This window comes from Musa acuminata, chromosome BXJ2-9 (genome assembly GCF_036884655.1).
Source record: "Musa acuminata AAA Group cultivar baxijiao chromosome BXJ2-9, Cavendish_Baxijiao_AAA, whole genome shotgun sequence".
Taxonomy (NCBI): Eukaryota; Viridiplantae; Streptophyta; class Magnoliopsida; order Zingiberales; family Musaceae; genus Musa; species Musa acuminata.
This window is the reverse complement of record NC_088346.1, coordinates 23050424-23069122: the sequence shown is the minus strand read 5'-3', so window position 1 is coordinate 23069122 and position 18699 is coordinate 23050424. Positions and strand designations below refer to the sequence as shown.

General features: G+C 39.7%; 1 protein-coding gene across 1 annotated transcript; it reads left to right on the top strand.

Moving 5' to 3' along the window:
- Positions 1-8620: 8620 nt before the first annotated feature.
- Positions 8621-14828, top strand: LOC135622019 (BTB/POZ domain-containing protein At5g03250-like). The gene is made up of 4 exons (XM_065123645.1): positions 8621-8873; positions 10140-10209; positions 11920-13158; positions 14379-14828. The coding sequence occupies exons 1-4, from the start codon at positions 8815-8817 to the stop codon at positions 14826-14828; spliced, it is 1818 nt and encodes a 605-aa protein (XP_064979717.1). The 5' UTR covers positions 8621-8814.
- The last annotated feature ends 3871 nt before the right edge of the window (positions 14829-18699 follow it).

Genomic DNA, 18699 nt, shown 5'->3' with positions numbered 1-18699 from the left:
ATATGACAGCAAGGATATCTAATTTAATCAAGAAAATTTTGGCAGTATAACAGTAAGGAAATTGGTGCAAGTTGCGATTGTAGAATTCTCGTCGAGAAATTTCAGCGGGATACAACGAAAATTTGTAGCAACACAAAATCGTTTTTAGAGATAAATTTCCTTATAGATCAATCTTAGATGGAAACCAATATGATCTATAAAGTGTATAAGAAATTTCATTCAAAAAAGATTGCAAATAGATGGGTTAAGGCAACAATATGCGGCTGAAATTTTCTGCAGCACAGATTTTTAAGTATAGCAGATTGGACGTAAAAGATCAGTGGTTTATATTGAGAATATTTTTATGAAACCAAAGGAAAATCCATTGTTAGGAAGTGTCAAAGCTATCATAAAAATTTTGTAGAGATTTGAATAGAAACAACGTAGTATCAAGATCAAACAAACAGTGCTATGCGGCTGAAATTTTATAGTGCAGATTTTCAAGTATAGCAGATTAGACGTAAAATATCAATGATTTATATTGAGAATTTTTCGATAAAACCAAAGGAAATCTGCTGCTAGGAAATGTCAAAAATGTTATAAAAATTTCATAGAGATTTGGATAGAAAAAACACAATAGCAAGATCAAACAGACGATGCTATACGGTTGGAATTCTGCAATGTATCTTTCGTCATAGAGATGAAAACTTTATGACGAAAAGTTTATGTAGTAATATAGGAATAATTATTTTTTGGGATTTTCAAATAAGGATAACTAAATTGCAGCAGCAGTAAGGTAGAAAACCAGAACTTGTTGCAATTCACGGGGAGATCAAAGGATGATCCGTGGTGGTGGAGATGACGACGGAATTTGGCAACGATCTCTTAAGTAATTATGGGAATTGCTTTGGGCGGTTGTGGAGGGTTGATGGATGGCTGTGGAAGGGCAGCGAGACGCCAAGAATGCTGCTCTAATACCGGGTGTTAGAACTCTTGTAGATTCTAAACTTGGGGTTGATCTCTTTAGGGGATCGGTCTCCTTGGAACTCTATAGGGGTTCCTCCCTCCAAGTTGCTGCTCAAAGGCTACAGAAAAGATTCATCTATTGCTTATTAAAAGAGGAGAAATACATGGCTATTTATAGGGCTTCTAAACCCTAACTCCTAATAGGACTCCTACTCAAAACTCCTACTTCTAACCAACTCCTAATAGGACTCCTACTCAAGACTCCTATTCCTTTACAACTCCTAATTCTTCTCTAAGAAACAACCTCCTAACCCTAGCCGGCCTCTTCACCTCTTTAATAGGGGTTGGCTTAGGTAGGTTTTACATGAATGTCCCTCTCAATTAGGACTCTCCTAGCTAGAGTCCTAACAGAAAGGAGACTAAAATTGATAGTGAACCTCAACCTATCGAGGGCACCTAGGTGTTGTCCAAAGATAACTTATATTCTCAAGCATCTATAATTCTTTTATCATGTTTTTATTATATTGTTTGGCACTTGTAGTTACCACTTTAATCTTATGAGAAATAAATGTTATTTTCCTTTCTATTTTATGCTTGTTTTAGCGACCTTTCTCCTCCATCAAATTTGTATCTAGAAGCTAGTATTGAATTGGTAGATCATCGAATTCGAACCCCATACGGATCATTTGTCTTGACCAATGAATAACTATTGGCTTTGGAAGCCAAATGAGAAGGGTATGATCTTTTGTAAGTTTGCATACTAGTATTTTCATTGCCAAATGAGAAACGGCAGGAGGATCGATAGTGTAGACTATGAATGAAGGCTTTGGGTATTACTTAGGCTGAGGGTAATTAGCTATAAGTTTTTGAATTATCGTCTCCTAATAGCCGATAAAGTTATCTACTTGGGTGTGTGTAATACTGTCGTATATCCTTCGTATGGTTAGGTATCTAAGTCTATTTGAAATATATTTTTCTATATAATTTTGCTTTTCATTTTTGGCATTTGTTTGAGCAGAAACTTCCGGCGAACTTTTCGATGAACTTCCGATACACCCTCGGATTTCTTCTAGCGGACTCCCAATAGGCTCCTAGTCTTATGGCGAGTTCAGCGAGTCTTTGGAAAGTAGCTGAACCTTCTCGGTGATCTCCACGAACCTCCGACGATCTCTTCGGCGGACTTTCGAAAACTTCGGCAAGTCCCCGATTCCTTCTCGGTTGGTTCCGGTAGCACTTCCGATGATTCTTCGGACTTTCGGCGGACTCTCAAACACTCGCCGAAAGGAAACTCGACATTGCCGGTTAAAAACTTGCTTAGGACTATGTCTTAATTTCGTAGTTTATATGTAATTAGGGTTAGGATTAAGGGTTAATCTTATAACACAGTTAGGAGTCAATTGGGCCCGAGTTTGGACTAGTTTAGGCCAAGTTTGGAGCCCAACCAGTGAGCTGAAATAGTCTAGGCGGTGGCACCGCCAGACAAGGCGATGGCACCACCCAGAACCTGAAGGATCGGGTGGTGGTACTATCGGATTGGACAGTGACACTGCCCAGCACCCGAAAGATCGGGCGGTGGCATTACCACCGACAGGCTGTAACGGACAAACTTCTAAACAAGATGTTGGATATAATGCTTATGTCTGTCCGTTGTCTTTTGGCATGTTCATGCCTTGTACAGCAAGTAGAGGGGCGGCCGAAGGCTAAATAGTCCCATGTTAGTTGGGTTGGTGGCCTCTTTAGGCTTATAAATAAAGGTTGTGTCATGTGGACACGTGCGAGAGCTTTTTGGTCTGTAATGGACCATTTTACCCTTTGTTGTGCAACTATTCAGAGCTTGTAAAGTTTGTTTGTAATTTGCATTGTCTATGAAGTGTTTTTCGGACATGTTTGCTTGTGGATCCCGATTGAGGCGTTCTCTTTAACCCGTTCTCTCTTTTGTTGGTCCTAAGGGATAATGGGAGGCTTCGGGGAGGCTGACCTTTGCGGACGGACGCGCGAGGGTGCCGCACGCCTTAGGCAAAACCAGCTAAGGTCGTGATATTATGGTATCAGAGCGGGACAAGCACTCATAGAAACACTTGACATGCAAACGTGGGGGACCTAGCGGGGGTGCATTAAGGGCAGTCAGCACTCGCGACCGTTTGAGGGAAAACGGGCATGGAGATGTAGGGAAAAGAGTCGCTCAGAGGAGCGGGCATCTAACATTGGCATTCTGAGGAATGGCCAACCCTTCGCGCAAAAGGCACAATGAGAACAGGCAAGCTTGGAAGAATGCGGAGCGCACAAAGGTTGGGATGGCTGAGTTTGAGCTACGGCTCAACGTTGGCAACTTGACTTGATGGTGCTCAAGGCAAGCAAGGCGCTTGGCAAAGGATGAGACCATGCAAAGTGGAATGAGTTGCTCAGCGACTGAAAGAGTTGTGCAAAGCTCACAGAGGTGAGGGGAATTGCTAACTCGAAGAATTTGGTACTCATGCATGGGCTTGTATGCGGACGATGGAATGTTCGTGGTCATCCCAAGGCGGCCGAGACTCGGCGCCATGGAGCATTGAAACTTTCTCTTCGGCATGCAAAGGATACGTCCGGAAGAGGCTGAAGTGTGCAACGAGTTCAGCATGTTGCTAGGCCTTGAGGGGTGCAACGGTGGCTGTATTGACGTGGAGGCGCAATCTAGCAAGTGCGTTTGCAGGAGGCAAGACATTGCACAGTTTGTTCAGTAGATCGGAGTAGTCCAAGGGGATGGTGGTCTCCGAAATGAAGAGAGATGTTGCTCCAACGGGGTAGTTATCCAGGAGGGATAAGTCCCGGCTCTCCAGAGGGAGAATCATGTGAGACGGATCTCACATGTTGAGGAGGAGTACCTCAACAAACAACAACTCCACGAAGCTCGATGGACTGAGCAGGCGGCGAGGAGTTGTCGCATGATCTCGTCGAGAGGATGCATTGCGAGATCAAGTGGGGGAGCGACCTAAAACAACTTAAATGAAGGCACACTTGGAGTCGATGTGGAGATCGAACTCAAGGGAGGGTTGACTCGTGGAATGGTGGGCGCGAGGGCCACCATCGACTCAATGCAAAAACGAGGAGCGGAGCAACTTGGGTGTAACTTGGCGAAGTACCCAAGCCGCATGAAGGGAGCCAGCATAGAAGTTGGAACATGGAGCAGAGGCACAGTGCTTTCCTTAGACAGAGGTCAAGGACATGAACTCTTGCAGAGGCAAGAGTAGGATCATGTTGTTCCATGGGTCCTTCTTTCTGACGGAGCGGACTTATCTTGCATGGTGCCAAAGACGAAGGGAGCTTCGCGGCACATGCACCTTAACTCGAAGAAGCATTTGATGGAGGAACTAAGGCGACTCAAATTTACGGAGGCGAAGTTGGGTTCAGAAGGGCCTTAGCACGGGGCAAGAGGACGCAGAGGCGGGTACTCTTGAAGAATATGCCAGTGTTGCCATTTGAGTTGCTATGAAGGAAGCAGTGCGCAGCGGAGATTATGCTGGTAGGGGCAGAGGCCCAGGATCCAGACAATGGTGCACAGATTACAGTGAAGTCGATAGACTTCGAGAGCTACTAGGCGACGGACTGTCCTAGAGCGGTGCTTCATCTAGGTGTGACCCAGGAGTGGGTGGATGAAGGTCGATTGCCAGAGGAGCGAACAAAATCGAAGGTGGAAGGGACCCTGCAATGTATTGGCAGAGGCCACACATGGAGGGTTCACAATTCGAGTTTATTCCACAAGGATCAGAATGCAATGGAGATGTCACTAGGAGGCGACATGGTGCAGCGGATCGTGGTGGAACAGTTCGTGGCAATGCGATACACACAACCTAGTCCCGTGAGGGATGAGATCATATGGAGGTATGATCGGGAGCTACTGGGAGCTCAGCTTTGGTGAACAACACGACGGCAAGAAGGGCTATGGATTCAAGGAGTGAAGGCCATGGTACCGTAGAGGCGGGTCTTCCGGGCGTGCACCGAATTTTGCATCGGATGAAAACCTTGGTCATCAGCATATGGGGGCTGGGTTCCACCAAGGGAAAAGTTCGAATGCAAGTACCAGTGAGTTCCATGGGAGGGACTTGATCATGCAGAGGTATGATCGAAGCAGCTGGAGAGTTGGACTTCTCCAGAGCTCATATTCGCTTAAGGGAGCCCGATAAGTCAGAGGACAAGGTCGAGTAAGCGAACGTTGCTACCAAGGAAGCTAAGGAGAACAGAATCGGTGCAAACTCTATAACGTGATGGCAGAGGCCATGCATGAGAGTTGCAGTATGTCTTTCCATCGACTAAACGGACTGCTTGGAGAACACAGTGGTGTTGAAGCAAGGGGTCGAAAGGGGCGAGGAAGCGACGACGAGTCCAGAGGGACTTAGCTACCCAAAATCAAGCATCAGTCGGAATGGAGGTGGACTCAGAGGAGTGCCACAGAGACATTTCTACTAATCATGCAGAAAAGGGATACAGATGCGAGGCGATGGATAGTAGGGCCATGGGCATGGTAGCGCTATGGTACCGCAGAGGTGGGACTTCCGTGCAAGTCATTGATCCCTTGCTCTTATGGAGGGAGAGCGCTTGGTCGTGAAAGGGGCCGAGGAGGTGGAGCATGCAAAGGCAATCTCCAAGTACCGAGACAAGGCTGAAGGGCAGAGGCCAAGAAACTTCGTAAGACCGGTGTCAACAAGTTTCTCATCAAGATAGCCGTAAGTGAAGGACTTCAGGTCATGCAAGAGTGCACGACCAAGGAACGAAGCAAGCAGTACATGGTGCTGTACCTTTGCTACTCAGTGGAGTAGGCGGCAGGGTTGATGGAGAAGACGGTACAATCCTAGAGGCGACCTCATCTATCAGAGAATTACTCCAAGTTGGGGTGAAAACTTCCTGCATTCCAGAAGTTCAATGGCATTGAGAAGGTGAATCATAGTAGCTAACTCAACGCAAGGAGTGCAAACACTTCAAGTGCTTCAGAAGTGTGAGCAAAGAGCAGGCGAAGGCCAGTAACCAGCTTGATGCATGAAGTACAACCTCGAGGAGGCGGGCGAAGTCAAGTAACCTTTGCCTTCTCAATTCTTAAGAGAATGGGCGAAACCGAGTACCCCAGTTCTCTTATCTATCCAGCAGAGGAGCTCTGCACAAGTTCAAAGACCCTTCGAAGATAATGGAAGATAATAGTTGTCAAATCCTCACCAACGGTGATCAGTGCTATTGAGAGTAGATTGTCCGCTTCATTTCCCAACGAAATGCCAATCGAAAGCGGAAGTGATGCGAACCTACTTGGATGTGACAACTAACTGAAAGAAGAGTCAATGAGCAAATTTTTTGGAGGAAGGACCCAAAACTTCAGAAGTTTGCGAGACGATGATCGTTAAAGCTCCAACAAGCATCCACCCAGTTCAAGCAGCATGTGAAATTTTTAAGAGACTGGCGCAGTAAGGATGGTCTTTTCCTTCATTTGGCGGATCCGCAGGAATCAACAAGGATCAATACAACTCAGCCAACCCCACACCAGAGTCAGAGTCATTGGTGAGTTGAAGCAGCATGGCGGATCAAAGGTTCGACTACTCAAAAACAGCAGCGGAGAGCAGTTGGGAGCCAGGAGGTGCATTGCAGCTGGAGCGGAAGATTGAAGACTCAGCAAAGGCGAAGAGTTGCAGTGTTCACAAAGGCTTCGACGAGGACGTCGAAGGGATAAGTGGGGGAGAATGTAACGGACAAACTTCTAAACAAGATGTTGGATGTAATGCTTATGTATGTCCGTTGTCTTTTGGCATGTTCATGCCTTATACAGCAAGTAGAGGGGCGGGCGAAGGCTAAATAGTCCCATGTTAGTTGGGTTGGTGGCCTCTTTAGGCTTGTAAATAAAGGTTGTGTCATGTGGACACGTGCGAGAGCTTTTCGGTCTGTAATGGACCATTTTACCCTTTGTTGTGCAACTATTCAGAGCTTGTAAAGTCTGTTTGTAATTTACATTGTCTATGAAGTGTTTTTCGGACATGTTTGCTTGTGGATCCCGATTGAGGCGTTCTCTTTGACCCGTTCTCTCTTTTGTTGGTCCTAAGGGACAATGTGAGGCTTCGGGGAGGTTGACCTTTGCGGACGGACGCGCGAGGGTGCCGCATGCCTTAGGCAAAACCAGCTAAGGTCGTGACAAGGCGGTGGCACCGCCAGTAAACAGTCAATATGACATTGACAGGCGATGGCACTGCCACTAAAGGTGGTGGCACCGCCAGCTCCGGGAACCCAGAAGGAATTCAAATTTTGGAGCTCAAATTTGAATCCTCTTGGGGTCTATAAATACCCCTCAATTCTTAGCAGAGAATACAACTTTTTGAGAAGTTAGAAATTGAGAAAAAGCTTTAGCAAAGTCTTGTTTTCAATAGCTTAAGTGTTTACCTCCCTCTTTCTCTTTGAAAAATCTGTATGAGTGTGAACCACTTATAAAATGGTTGTAAGAAGGATATTTGGTCCTTCCCCTTCAAAGTGATTTGCTAGTGGAAGTTGGGAGCCTCATCGAATAAGGCTTCGTAAGTGGATGTAGGTCATTTGACCGAACCACTTTAAATTACGATGTTCCTTGAATGTATGAGTGTTTAACTTTCTGAAACATTTATTTACTTAGCAGTAAATTTTTAATTTTTATCTCCTTCCTTTACTCGAGCTATTTTTACTAAGTCATCCTTCGTTGAATTGGAATCTTTACATATTTACGAAATTGATTTCATATAAGATATATGGAGAGCTCGAGACTTATTTCTAAATAGAGTAAGATATATGTTTTTAATATCTTTCATATAAGGTAATTGCATTGGTGTTAGCTAGTGACAATGTCAAACGACGTGATGGCGTTAATCAAGGAATTGTCCTCTAGCAGATTAGACAGAATAGGTAGGGTGCATCATCTTGCGGTGATTGGGTAAAGCTCAATCCTAATGGTTCATTTGCAGGAGGGTGCATCATCTTGCGGTGATACTAGTATCAAAAATAGGGTTGATACTAGTAACCCTATTTTTGATAGATACAGGCCTCTCTCTCTCTCTCTCTCTGTTTTATGAAGTTGTTGTGGCTGAAGACTTCAAATTTATCCATGTTGAATTGAACTCTAAAAGTCATTGTCGTAAGGAGGAGGACATAAGGAGTCTACTTGTAAATTTTGAAGCACATCAACTCTCACATGATTGTATATATAGAGCAGTTAATTAATGATCAATTTATCCCATAAGATGGGATGGCATATGAATGAATATCCACAAAACAAATGAAATTAGTATTTGTGCTATCCTGACCACCATTTTGGCCCTCGAATGTTTCTACTCGTTTCTGTCTGTTCGTGGTCGAGTTGGACTCCACAATAATAATACAAGCGTAACGTTTCGATGTGGGGGAAATGGATGAACGGAGGGATCCCCACTCCAATCTCCATCAAATCAAATGTAGATGATGCACGAATGCCATGGTTGAGGAAGATAAAACTTGCAGATGAATCTCCCTCCTCAAGCAGGAAACTTATGACTGACTCCGTAAACGGGAATGCCGTTGCAATCCATCGAGGATTTATTGGAGATCGGTTTGTTAGCTGCTCCTCCATTAGACTCGGACTCATCCCTCAACTCTTTCCGCAGAAGCAGCACGTTAAAGAAGGCCCGATAGCATTATTTTCCGAGACCTTTCGGCTCTAATATATATCACACAAATTTTCTTTTTTGCTCTTACTTTTTTTTTTTTCTTCTTCTTCTTTTTATTTAGCTTTTTCTCTTGTCTGGTGCACACCAGCCAGATTGATAACCAACCCCTGCTGTGCCCTTCTTCCACAGTAAATTTCCCAACATAAGTTGCAGGTTTTCAGCGAAGGAGAGGAAGAAACGGGGGCCAGTGATGGCCACCATGAAGCTGGGTTCCAAGGCAGAAGCCTTCCAGCTTGAAGGCCAAACATGGTATGCTTCCCTTCCATCCCCAGCTGTTGAAAGAATTGTGGTTATTGCCTTCTCATTCGTCGTATTTTTGTTGCTTTTGTTCCGACAAGTGATTAAATATTTCTGTTTGAAAGCAACTATTATTATTTGATGCTCTACTGGTTAGTTTGGAAACCAACGAAATGTCTGAATTTTCTTCTTCTTGTTTGGCTTTCATAAATTATATAGGATTAAAAGGTGGCTTATTATGCTTCAATCCGGCTAGTGAAAAGGTCCGATGAACTGATCTAAAGCATTTTAGAAGATGGGGTTCGTATACACATCAAATGCTTTTATATTCCATCAGAAGTTAATTGCAAAGATAACGTTTGTTTCTAGGCAAATTGTAGTGCAGTTCTTGGATTCTCCTTTTCCAAGATAAATCAAGTGAATTTTATTTATTTCTTTCTTTCTTTCTTTCAGAGTTGTAAAAAAGGATGCATCATTTTATTGTCACATAACACTTGAGGAAAACACTTGTCTCTTAGAAAAAGAGAACATTCATGACCGAATGATTTACAAGTCACACTGGATAATTCAAAAAAGCTAACAAGGTCATAAAGAATGAATGGTACAGTTGCCCAAGGCAATCTATCTGATCATGGTTATTAATTTCAGATTAACACACGTATCTAGGATTCATGCTGAGCAGCATTTACTAGAGATCGGAGGACTATGTCATCTTCTAGGATTCATGCTGAGCAGCATTTACTAGAGATCGGAGGACTATATCATCTTCTTGAAGATGCCTTACATTTGTACAGTTTTCATCAGCTACATGTCCCATATTATTATTATTATAGCTTTTGAAGTAACTGAAAATGACTTTCCTTCAACTATCCCCAAAATTTACAGATTATCTGAGCCTAACGGATAAAATGAGTTTCCATTTATGAATAACAAGAGTCCTCCACTTCATTATGGAAAGGACAACGTGATCCTGTCTCACATTTTCTATTGCAACAAAGCACAAATATATCTGACTGCAGGCTCATGCAATATATAATAATATCATTCCTTTGCATGTTTGTCTATGTTGTTGCTAACAAGTAACCAAGTGTGTGTGCTTTCAAAGTTTTTAAGTGCCAACACATACATGCGTGCTCAAAGAAATAATGGCCAGGAAAAAAAATTGTACACCATCTATAAATGCCTTTTAAAATGTAGCAAAGAGACCTTAAGGCTAAATTGACACAACTTTGAATATAGCTGAAAATAGATTTGATCTTCAACTTTTCTTCTCCGCAGGAGATGCTTAACGGAGCTTGCAAGTGATGTCGTCATTGAAGTAGGAGAGATGTCCTTCAATCTCCATAAGGCAGGTTTTTCCCTTCTGTCCTTCAGCTGGTGTCTAATGCCCTAAATATGTGTAGTTAAACATATTGTAAAGAACAAGATGTTCATTCTGTTGTTAATTCAAAGGAAAATTCCAATCTTCACTATTCATATCCGAGTGCTCTGGCCTTTATATATATATATATATATATATATACACACACACATTTAGCTTGCGTAAGGAATAATGCATTCGCAGATCATTTACTATCAGCCTCCCATTCTGAACAGAGACGTAAATTTCTTTTTTTCTCAATGAAGACCAGATATTCCAAGCATTGTTAACTTGCATTATGACTATTAGATTTTAATTAGCCTCAGAGAAAACAGTATCAGTAGGTCTGTAAACTCCCCCGTATTACATGAATGATTACCTAGTTTGGCAGAATCCTATATTCATTCATCTACAAGGTTTTACCATCTTATCTCATTTTGTTGTACTTTCTTCCACATAGAAAGCTTTCAGCTTCCAATCCAGCCAAGGCATTCGATGGTCTGTTCCAGTTTACCTTTCTCTTGCCATCCATTTGTTACAGTTTCTGGCTGTTTTCCTTTTCAAATTGCCTTTTTTAAGAAATTCCCTCTGCAAGAACGTGTTATTACGGTATGTTTGATTCACACATTTGATTCTCTACATTAAAATTTGTTTTACTAGAGGACTGTGACTAATCCCTTTTTGTTTCTTGCTGGACATCTGAAATTTGTGCTTGCCCTTAGTAAAACGTAAAATGGTCTTTTTCCAGTGATAGTGTGCAATCACATTTTTGTGAGGATGGAAATATTAAAATGCTTGGTCCATGTCAGGTTGGTGTTGGACACTAGAACTTGCCAGATACATTTTATTTGTTTTACTTGTCAGATACTTACTTCTATACAAGTGTTTGAGGACTTCAAATTATCCGAGGGCATGAGTAACACCTGCATCTAATTAAGTTTGCTTATGATATTGATGCTCATATCAGTATAAGAACATCTAGGCTTGTTTAGTATAGGCATACATGCATACATTTCAAACCTATAATATTTTGTACATTGAGCTAGAGATAATTTTTGTGAAGGGTTGTTAATGTTAGAATATTAATGATAAACCCAACCATATGTATTAGCTAATCTTTTAGATGAGGGGCGTTGAAGCTGGTCCTATGCATGAGTCTCGAGTCTATTTGATGCATGTTTCATGTGTTGATCTCGAGTCTATTCGTATTATTTATTGGAACAATCTATATATCAATCAGGAGCTTCTGTAAGAACACTGCCATTCTACTTTTGTGGATTTGTTAGTCCTGTTAAACTCCCATAAGCATAAAGAGAAGAGAGAGAATAAAAAAAAAGAGAATCAATGTTCCTTGCTTCTAATTTCCTCCCTCATTTTATTACTTCTTTTCTCCTTTTTCTTATATTTATTTCACCCTCTGAATGAAATAAGTTTGCCCAAAAGAGTTTAATTTCATGCATGTTATTATCATATTGTAATTAAAATATATGAAAAAGACTCCTTTATAAATTGAAAGGAAAGCCTATAGTGTGTGAGATACTCACACCCCTATAATATATATATATATATATATATATATATATATATATATATATATATATGTATGTATAAAATAGTTGCTTTTTCACTTTACATCGATATTTATAGTTGATTTATAAAGCTGCTTTGCTGTCCTAAATCTTTAGTTTCATTGTGCAGTTCCCACTGCTTAACAGGAGCGGGCTTTTGGGGAAAATGATGAGTGAATTCCGCAGCGAGGAGGGAAAAGATTGTGTTCTCCAGCTTCATGATATTCCTGGGGGTGCCAAGGCTTTCGAGCTGGTAGCGAAGTTTTGTTACGATATCAAGATAGAGCTGAATGCTCTCAATGTAGTGTCACTGCGATGTGCTGCTGAGCACCTGCTTATGACGGAAGATTATGTGGGAGGGAACCTCATAATGCAGACCGAGAACTTCCTGGTTAACCAAGTATTTGGCAGCTGGAAAGACTCGGTGAAAGCCCTTGAAGCATGCGAGAGTGTTCTTCCTCATGCAGAAGAGCTGCATATTGTCTCAAGATGCATCAACTCTCTTGCATCCAAAGCTTGTGCCGACCCAAGTCTTTTCAGTTGGCCCATGGTCGGCCACAGTACCACCTCCAAGAGCCCAGAAGGGAGCAGTAGTATTCTTTGGAACGGAATAGTCGCTGTAGGAGAGACACCAAGGTCGGGGATTGCAGATTGGTGGTACGAAGATGTATCATTCCTCAGTCTGCCTTTGTTTAAGAGACTCATCCTGGCTGTGGAGGCCAACGGCATGAAGCCAGAAAGCGTTGCCGGAGCCCTCATGTTCTATGCTAAAAGGTTCCTGCCTGGCCTGAGTAGAAACTTGAGCTTCCTCGATGGCACTACTCGTATCCCTCCCGGTACGTCGGTTTCAGCACCGTCAGAAAGCGACCAGAGGGTCTTTCTTGAAGAGATTGTGGACCTCCTGCCCATGAAGAAGGGTGTGACTTCTACAAAGTTCCTTCTCGGCATGCTTCGCACTGCGATGATCTTACGTGCTGGTCCTTCCTGCAAGGAGAATTTGGAGCGGAGAATAGGAACCCAATTGGATGAAGCTGCACTGGAGGATATTCTTATACCGAACCTGGGCTATTCAGTGGAAACTCTCTATGACATTGACTGCGTCCAGCGAATTGTCGATCACTTCATGATGATCGACCAGTCATCGGTCGCCACTTCTCCAGCCATTGTCGATGAGGGGCAATTGGCAGCCTCGTCTCCCTTGTTGACCCCATTGACCATGGTAGCAAAACTTGTGGATGGATATCTTGCAGAAGTTGCAGGAGACGCTAATCTGAAGCTGCCTAAGTTCCAGTCACTTGCTGCTGTCATTCCTGATTACGCCAGGCCTTTGGATGATGGTATCTACAGAGCTATTGACATTTACCTAAAGGTAATCGATCTATCTTCTGCTTTCTTCTATGTTTGTTTTTCTCTTCTTTTTTTTTATTCATTATATGTTATGAATGTTTTCGTATGGATTTGAACGTGAGACTTATTAATTGTTCACTGGGATAACGTGCTAATAGAGACAAGTTTCTGTAACTTGTTAAAGAACAAAGAGCATGAGGAGGATAAAAATATACTTATATAACTTATCATAAAGAGATAATGTTTTTTATTATTTTTTTCACAAAGTTGGAGAGGAAATCTGTCAGAATTCATTTCAATATAAATCACGAAACAGGATACAGAGAAAAAACATGAAAAGCAGAAAAATAAAACAAAATCACGAAACATAAATAATAATAATAATAATATTATTATTATTATTAATATAGAACTATCTTTGCATTTTTTTTTTTTTTTGCTTCCCGATTCTTGTACTTGTTTGAATGATCCCTCTAGTTGAACCAGTGTGCCAAGAACTGGGTATCAAGCATATTCTTGTTTGATCACTGTCGTGTTATAGAACTATCTTTACAAATAATAATAATAATAATAATAATAATAATAATAATAATAATAATAATAATAATAATAATAATAATAATAATAATAATAATAATAATAATAATAATAATATAGAACTATCTTTGTAAATTTTTTTTTTTTGCTTCCCTACTTGTTTGAATGATCCCTCTAGTTGAACTAGTATGCCAAGAACAATTGGGTATCAAGCATATCCTTGTTTGATCACTGTTGTATTATAGAACTATCTTTGCAAATAATAATAATAATATAGAACTATCTTTGTAATTTTTTTTTTGCTTTTCGATTCTTGTACTTGTTTGAATGATCATCCCTCTAGTTGAACCAGTGTGCCAAGAATAACTGGGTATCAAGCATATCCTTGTTTGATAACTATCGTGTTATAGAACTATCTTTGCAAATAATCTTAATAATAATAATAATAATATAGAACTATCTTTGCAATTTTTTTTTTGCTTACCGATTCTTGTACTTGTTTGAATGATCCCTCTAGTTGAACCAATATATGCCAAGACTAACTGGGTATCAAGCATATCCTTGTTTGATCACTGTCGTGTTATCATGCATGCTCGGATATATATTCCTCATAACTTCAGAGAGTGCATGTTTATATGCCGTAATTTTTTTTTAGAGAAGTTCATGGGGTTTTGATTGCTATCCTTTATATGGATTCCTATTCAGTCACATCCATGGCTCACAGAATCAGAAAAAGAGCAGCTCTGCCGACTCATGAATTGCCAGAAGCTTTCCCTGGAAGCCTGCACGCATGCAGCTCAGAACGAAAGGCTCCCTCTCAGAGTCGTAGTTCAAGTTCTGTTCTTCGAACAGCTCCGCCTGCGAACCTCGATCGCGGGCTGGTTCTTTGTCTCTGACAACATGGAGAACTCGCAGGCTCCTCATGGTAACCTTATGCTCCAGAAGAACAGCAGTAGAGCAATTCGCGAAGACAGCAATCAGGAACAGGAGGATGACCACCACGACATGAGGTTGCGGGTTATGGAGCTTGAGAATGAATGTTTGAGCATGAAGCAAGAGATCGAGAAGCTGGGGAAGCCGAAAAGTTCATGGAACATCTTCTCTCGGAAATGTAGTATCGGGAGCAAGTCGCGTTCAGTAACCAACAGTAAATGAGTACTTTGTGGGATTAAGCTTCGTGATAGAGATATAACACTGCAGGTGGGCATCATTTACAGTTAGTTTTTGGAACCTTCTCTTCGTTTCTCATTCGTTAACATTGTTGTTCTTGAAACTATATATTCCCAAGAGGTCGATCGGTCGATTACAGTTCCGTTCTTGTGCAACTTGCTTTACCCATTACACACATTCCTGTACACTGCTGTGGGTTTTACCAAATGTAGTCTCCTTACTCCAAATAAATATATATCCATCCAAAGGTGCACGAGCCTGCTGTCAATAAGGATTTAGATTAAGACACTTTGTGTGATTAACGTTGAATGTTTACTGACAAGTAACTCCATGCAGCTGCTCCTACCTGTCAATCTCAATGTGAAGAAATAGTATGCGTGCAAGAGTTCTCAGAGGATAAAACAAACAGCAAGTTTGGGAAAAAGAAAAAAAGAAGATTGATTGAAATCTTCTCGAATTGAAATTAATTATCTTAATTTGAAATCTTCTCGATTTCTCTTTCTTAATTTATAAGAGAGTGTTTTGTTTCATAGAAGATTGATTGTACTCTCATTTTATAGTGAATGCCTTCTAGTTTACTTTACTTGTGATTTTTTTTCCTTAATTAATTAAGATTTTTTTATCACATTAAATCTTGATTTCATTATTTTAATTATCTTTTTTTTATCTTCAATTTTATTATTTTGCGCTAGATATTGATAGCTCACATTCCGTTTTGATTTTTGTTTGTATTAGAGGCAAAGATTCATAAGATCCAAAAGTTGCACATTTATTGTTCATGACAAATTGTGTGCAAAGATTCAAGTAGGAAAGTAAATCAAGCCCCAACAATGATGAGAAAATTCAAGATGGAAAAGTTTAATAAAAATATTTCTTTCTGTGGAAGATGAAGATGAAGATGAAGATGAGGGCATATCTATAAAAGGCTAATTGCCGAACAGCAATCGGAGACAAACTCAAATATTTCACCCACAACAAAAGGTGGGAGGAGATGGATGGTAATACAATCGCTAACTTGCATTTAGCGTTTGCAGATGAAGTTCTATCTAGAGGAGCAGATTGATAATGTTGTAGCAGGCTGAGGCATTATCTGCAACGAGAGGAGGAAGATCAATAGAGCATGGACCCAATGGGAGCAAAGATCAAAGTAGATTAAAAGTCTAGAAGAAAGAAGAATATTAAGTGATATAACTGTGGCAAGATAGGGCACATTAAGGAGTAATGAAAGAACAAGAATTAATCCAAAATATTCTCAGAGTGAAGGCCAAGTGTTCTACAGTGAGACAATAATGATTTCAAGAGGAAGAAATGAGCTCGATGATGTCTAACTAGTAGATTCAATAGTATCCCAACACATAACCTCTAGGAGAGAATAATGTTATCAATATCAATCTCTCTTAGGAGGATTCATTTCCTGGATAATAATCGTACCCTAGATATTATCGACATTAGTACATCAGGATAAAGATGTATGATGATATCGTTCATACTATTCAAGGGTACAACATATCAAAGGCCTAAAAAAAAATCTGCTATCAGTAGAACAGATAGATGACCTTAGTTGTAGGACTCATCGAGAATGAGATTATGATAATTGTCAGACTCATTATTACGAAGGCAAAGAATATTTCAGCTAATCTATACATATGTTTAGGAGAAACACTATAGGAGATGGATGTGTCATTTGCATCATCCAATGCTAAAGAAGAATCTACTATGTTATAGCATAAAAAACTGGACATACGTTACACTGAGACCTGAATATTCTCTCCAGTAACTTTATCTCTTTGTGAGCATTGATTGTGCTATAAGTAAGTAGCATGATTAAAATTTGCTAAATCAACTATGAGAAGTAAACGCATACCTGGTTTGATTAATTCTGATATTTGGAAGTCACCAATTATATTATTAGGAGTAAATTATTTTGTTACATTTATTGATGATTATTTTAGGAGATGTTGAATGTATTTAATCAAGAAGAAAGCATATGTGTTTTCAATATTTCTGTCATTTAAAGAAAGGGTAGAACTTAAATATAGAAAAACGATCAAGTATTTATGGGTATATAATGGAGGAGACTGAATATTCGAGCAAGGAGTTCAATGTTTTCTATAGACAACAAGGCATTGAGATGCAATTTACAATGTCGTAAAGTCCTTAATTGAATAACATGATAGCACGAATAACATGACTCTTTTGAGGAGAACTTGAGTAATACTGGTACTGTAGGTTTGACCAAGTCACTTAGGCAAAAGTAGTAAAAATTGCATGTTATACAATTAATCGATCCTCCCAGCATGATCGAGTTAAAAGACATATAGATGTGGACTAGTAAACGAGTTAATTATTTTTCTCTATATATTTTTTGTTGTCCCTGTGACACCCTACTTAGTTCAACATCGTAAGTAGGGTGACTCAGGTTATAAGCAATGACTACGATTGACTTACATGAGTATGATGAGTACATTATAATAATTCCTGCTTAAGTATTTTGGTTTGTGGTTGGAGACTTATGACAATTCTGTGTATATAATGTTCAATGTCTAAGAGAGAAAGAACATTAATCCTAAGTCCAAAAAATATATACTCTTTGGCTATATTGATGGAGTTAAGTAATATTATTTTTAAGATCTTATTGATCATACCATAATCACATATTACCTTCATAAAGGATATACAAAAGGATGCCAGTGATACAGCATATAAGCACAATGAATAAGTATAAATTTGAGGCTTAAGAAGTACGATAGTTAACTCGTAGGAAGGTACCAGTGACTTCTGACTTGAACAAGAATTATGTTTTGTTGAGCAATATTATATACTATCTTTTAATAAAGGATGGAGAGCCATCAACTTTCTAAGAGAGAGATTACATGTAGTCCAGATGCATTTCTATGGATAATAATTAGATTGAAACTCTATAAAAAATAATCAAGAGAGATAGCAATAATCAAGTGGAGCTACACGATTAGTGGTGAAAGGATAAGCTTAGAAAGTAGTTATCGACTTTAATAAAATATTTTCTCCTATTATTTGATTTACTACAATTCAAATAGTTGTTCTGTGTTTGACTTAAATATAGAGTAATTAGATATAAAATTTGTATGCTCCAACTAATGGGTTTTGTTAAGAAAGAAAAAGACAACTTGGTTTATAAGTTAAACAAATGTCTATTACAAATGTCCAAGGTGTTGGTATAAAATATTTGATTCCTTCATCATTACTCTTGGATACAGAAGACTCAATACAGACCATTATGCCTATTACAAGAGGTTTGATGATGATAATTTTGTTACTTTGCTACTCTATATTGATTGATGATAGGCCCGCAAAGATCAAATCAAAGAAGTGAAGGATAGGGAATTTGACATGAAAGACTTGGGATTTTAGCAACGCAAATTCATTGAGATAGAAAAGACAAAGAAAATATAGCTATCTCAGAAGAATTATTTAAGAAAAATCTTATAGCACTTCAACATTTAAACTAGTTTCCATCCCACTTGATATGAATTTATATGTTATCCTTAAATATGTGGCCTTAGCAACGAAGCGAAAAGGATGAAAATGTCTTGAGGACCGATGGGTAGGCCTAATGTTTGTTTCGTTTGTTTTAATTTAAAAATTGCCACTAAAAGCTGCTTTTATGAGCTATCTATCATATCACCAACTTTCATCAGCCTAAGGTGTCACGCCCCACTGAATTTTTTTTTTTTTTTTTTATTACAATTCAACAACAATTCATCCCAGGATCCGTTCACACATTTGAGGATACTGAGAAAACATTCAGGTCATTCATATCTATAATTTTCCAATTCATAAAACATGTGCAGTTTATAATCATAGTATAATATCACTT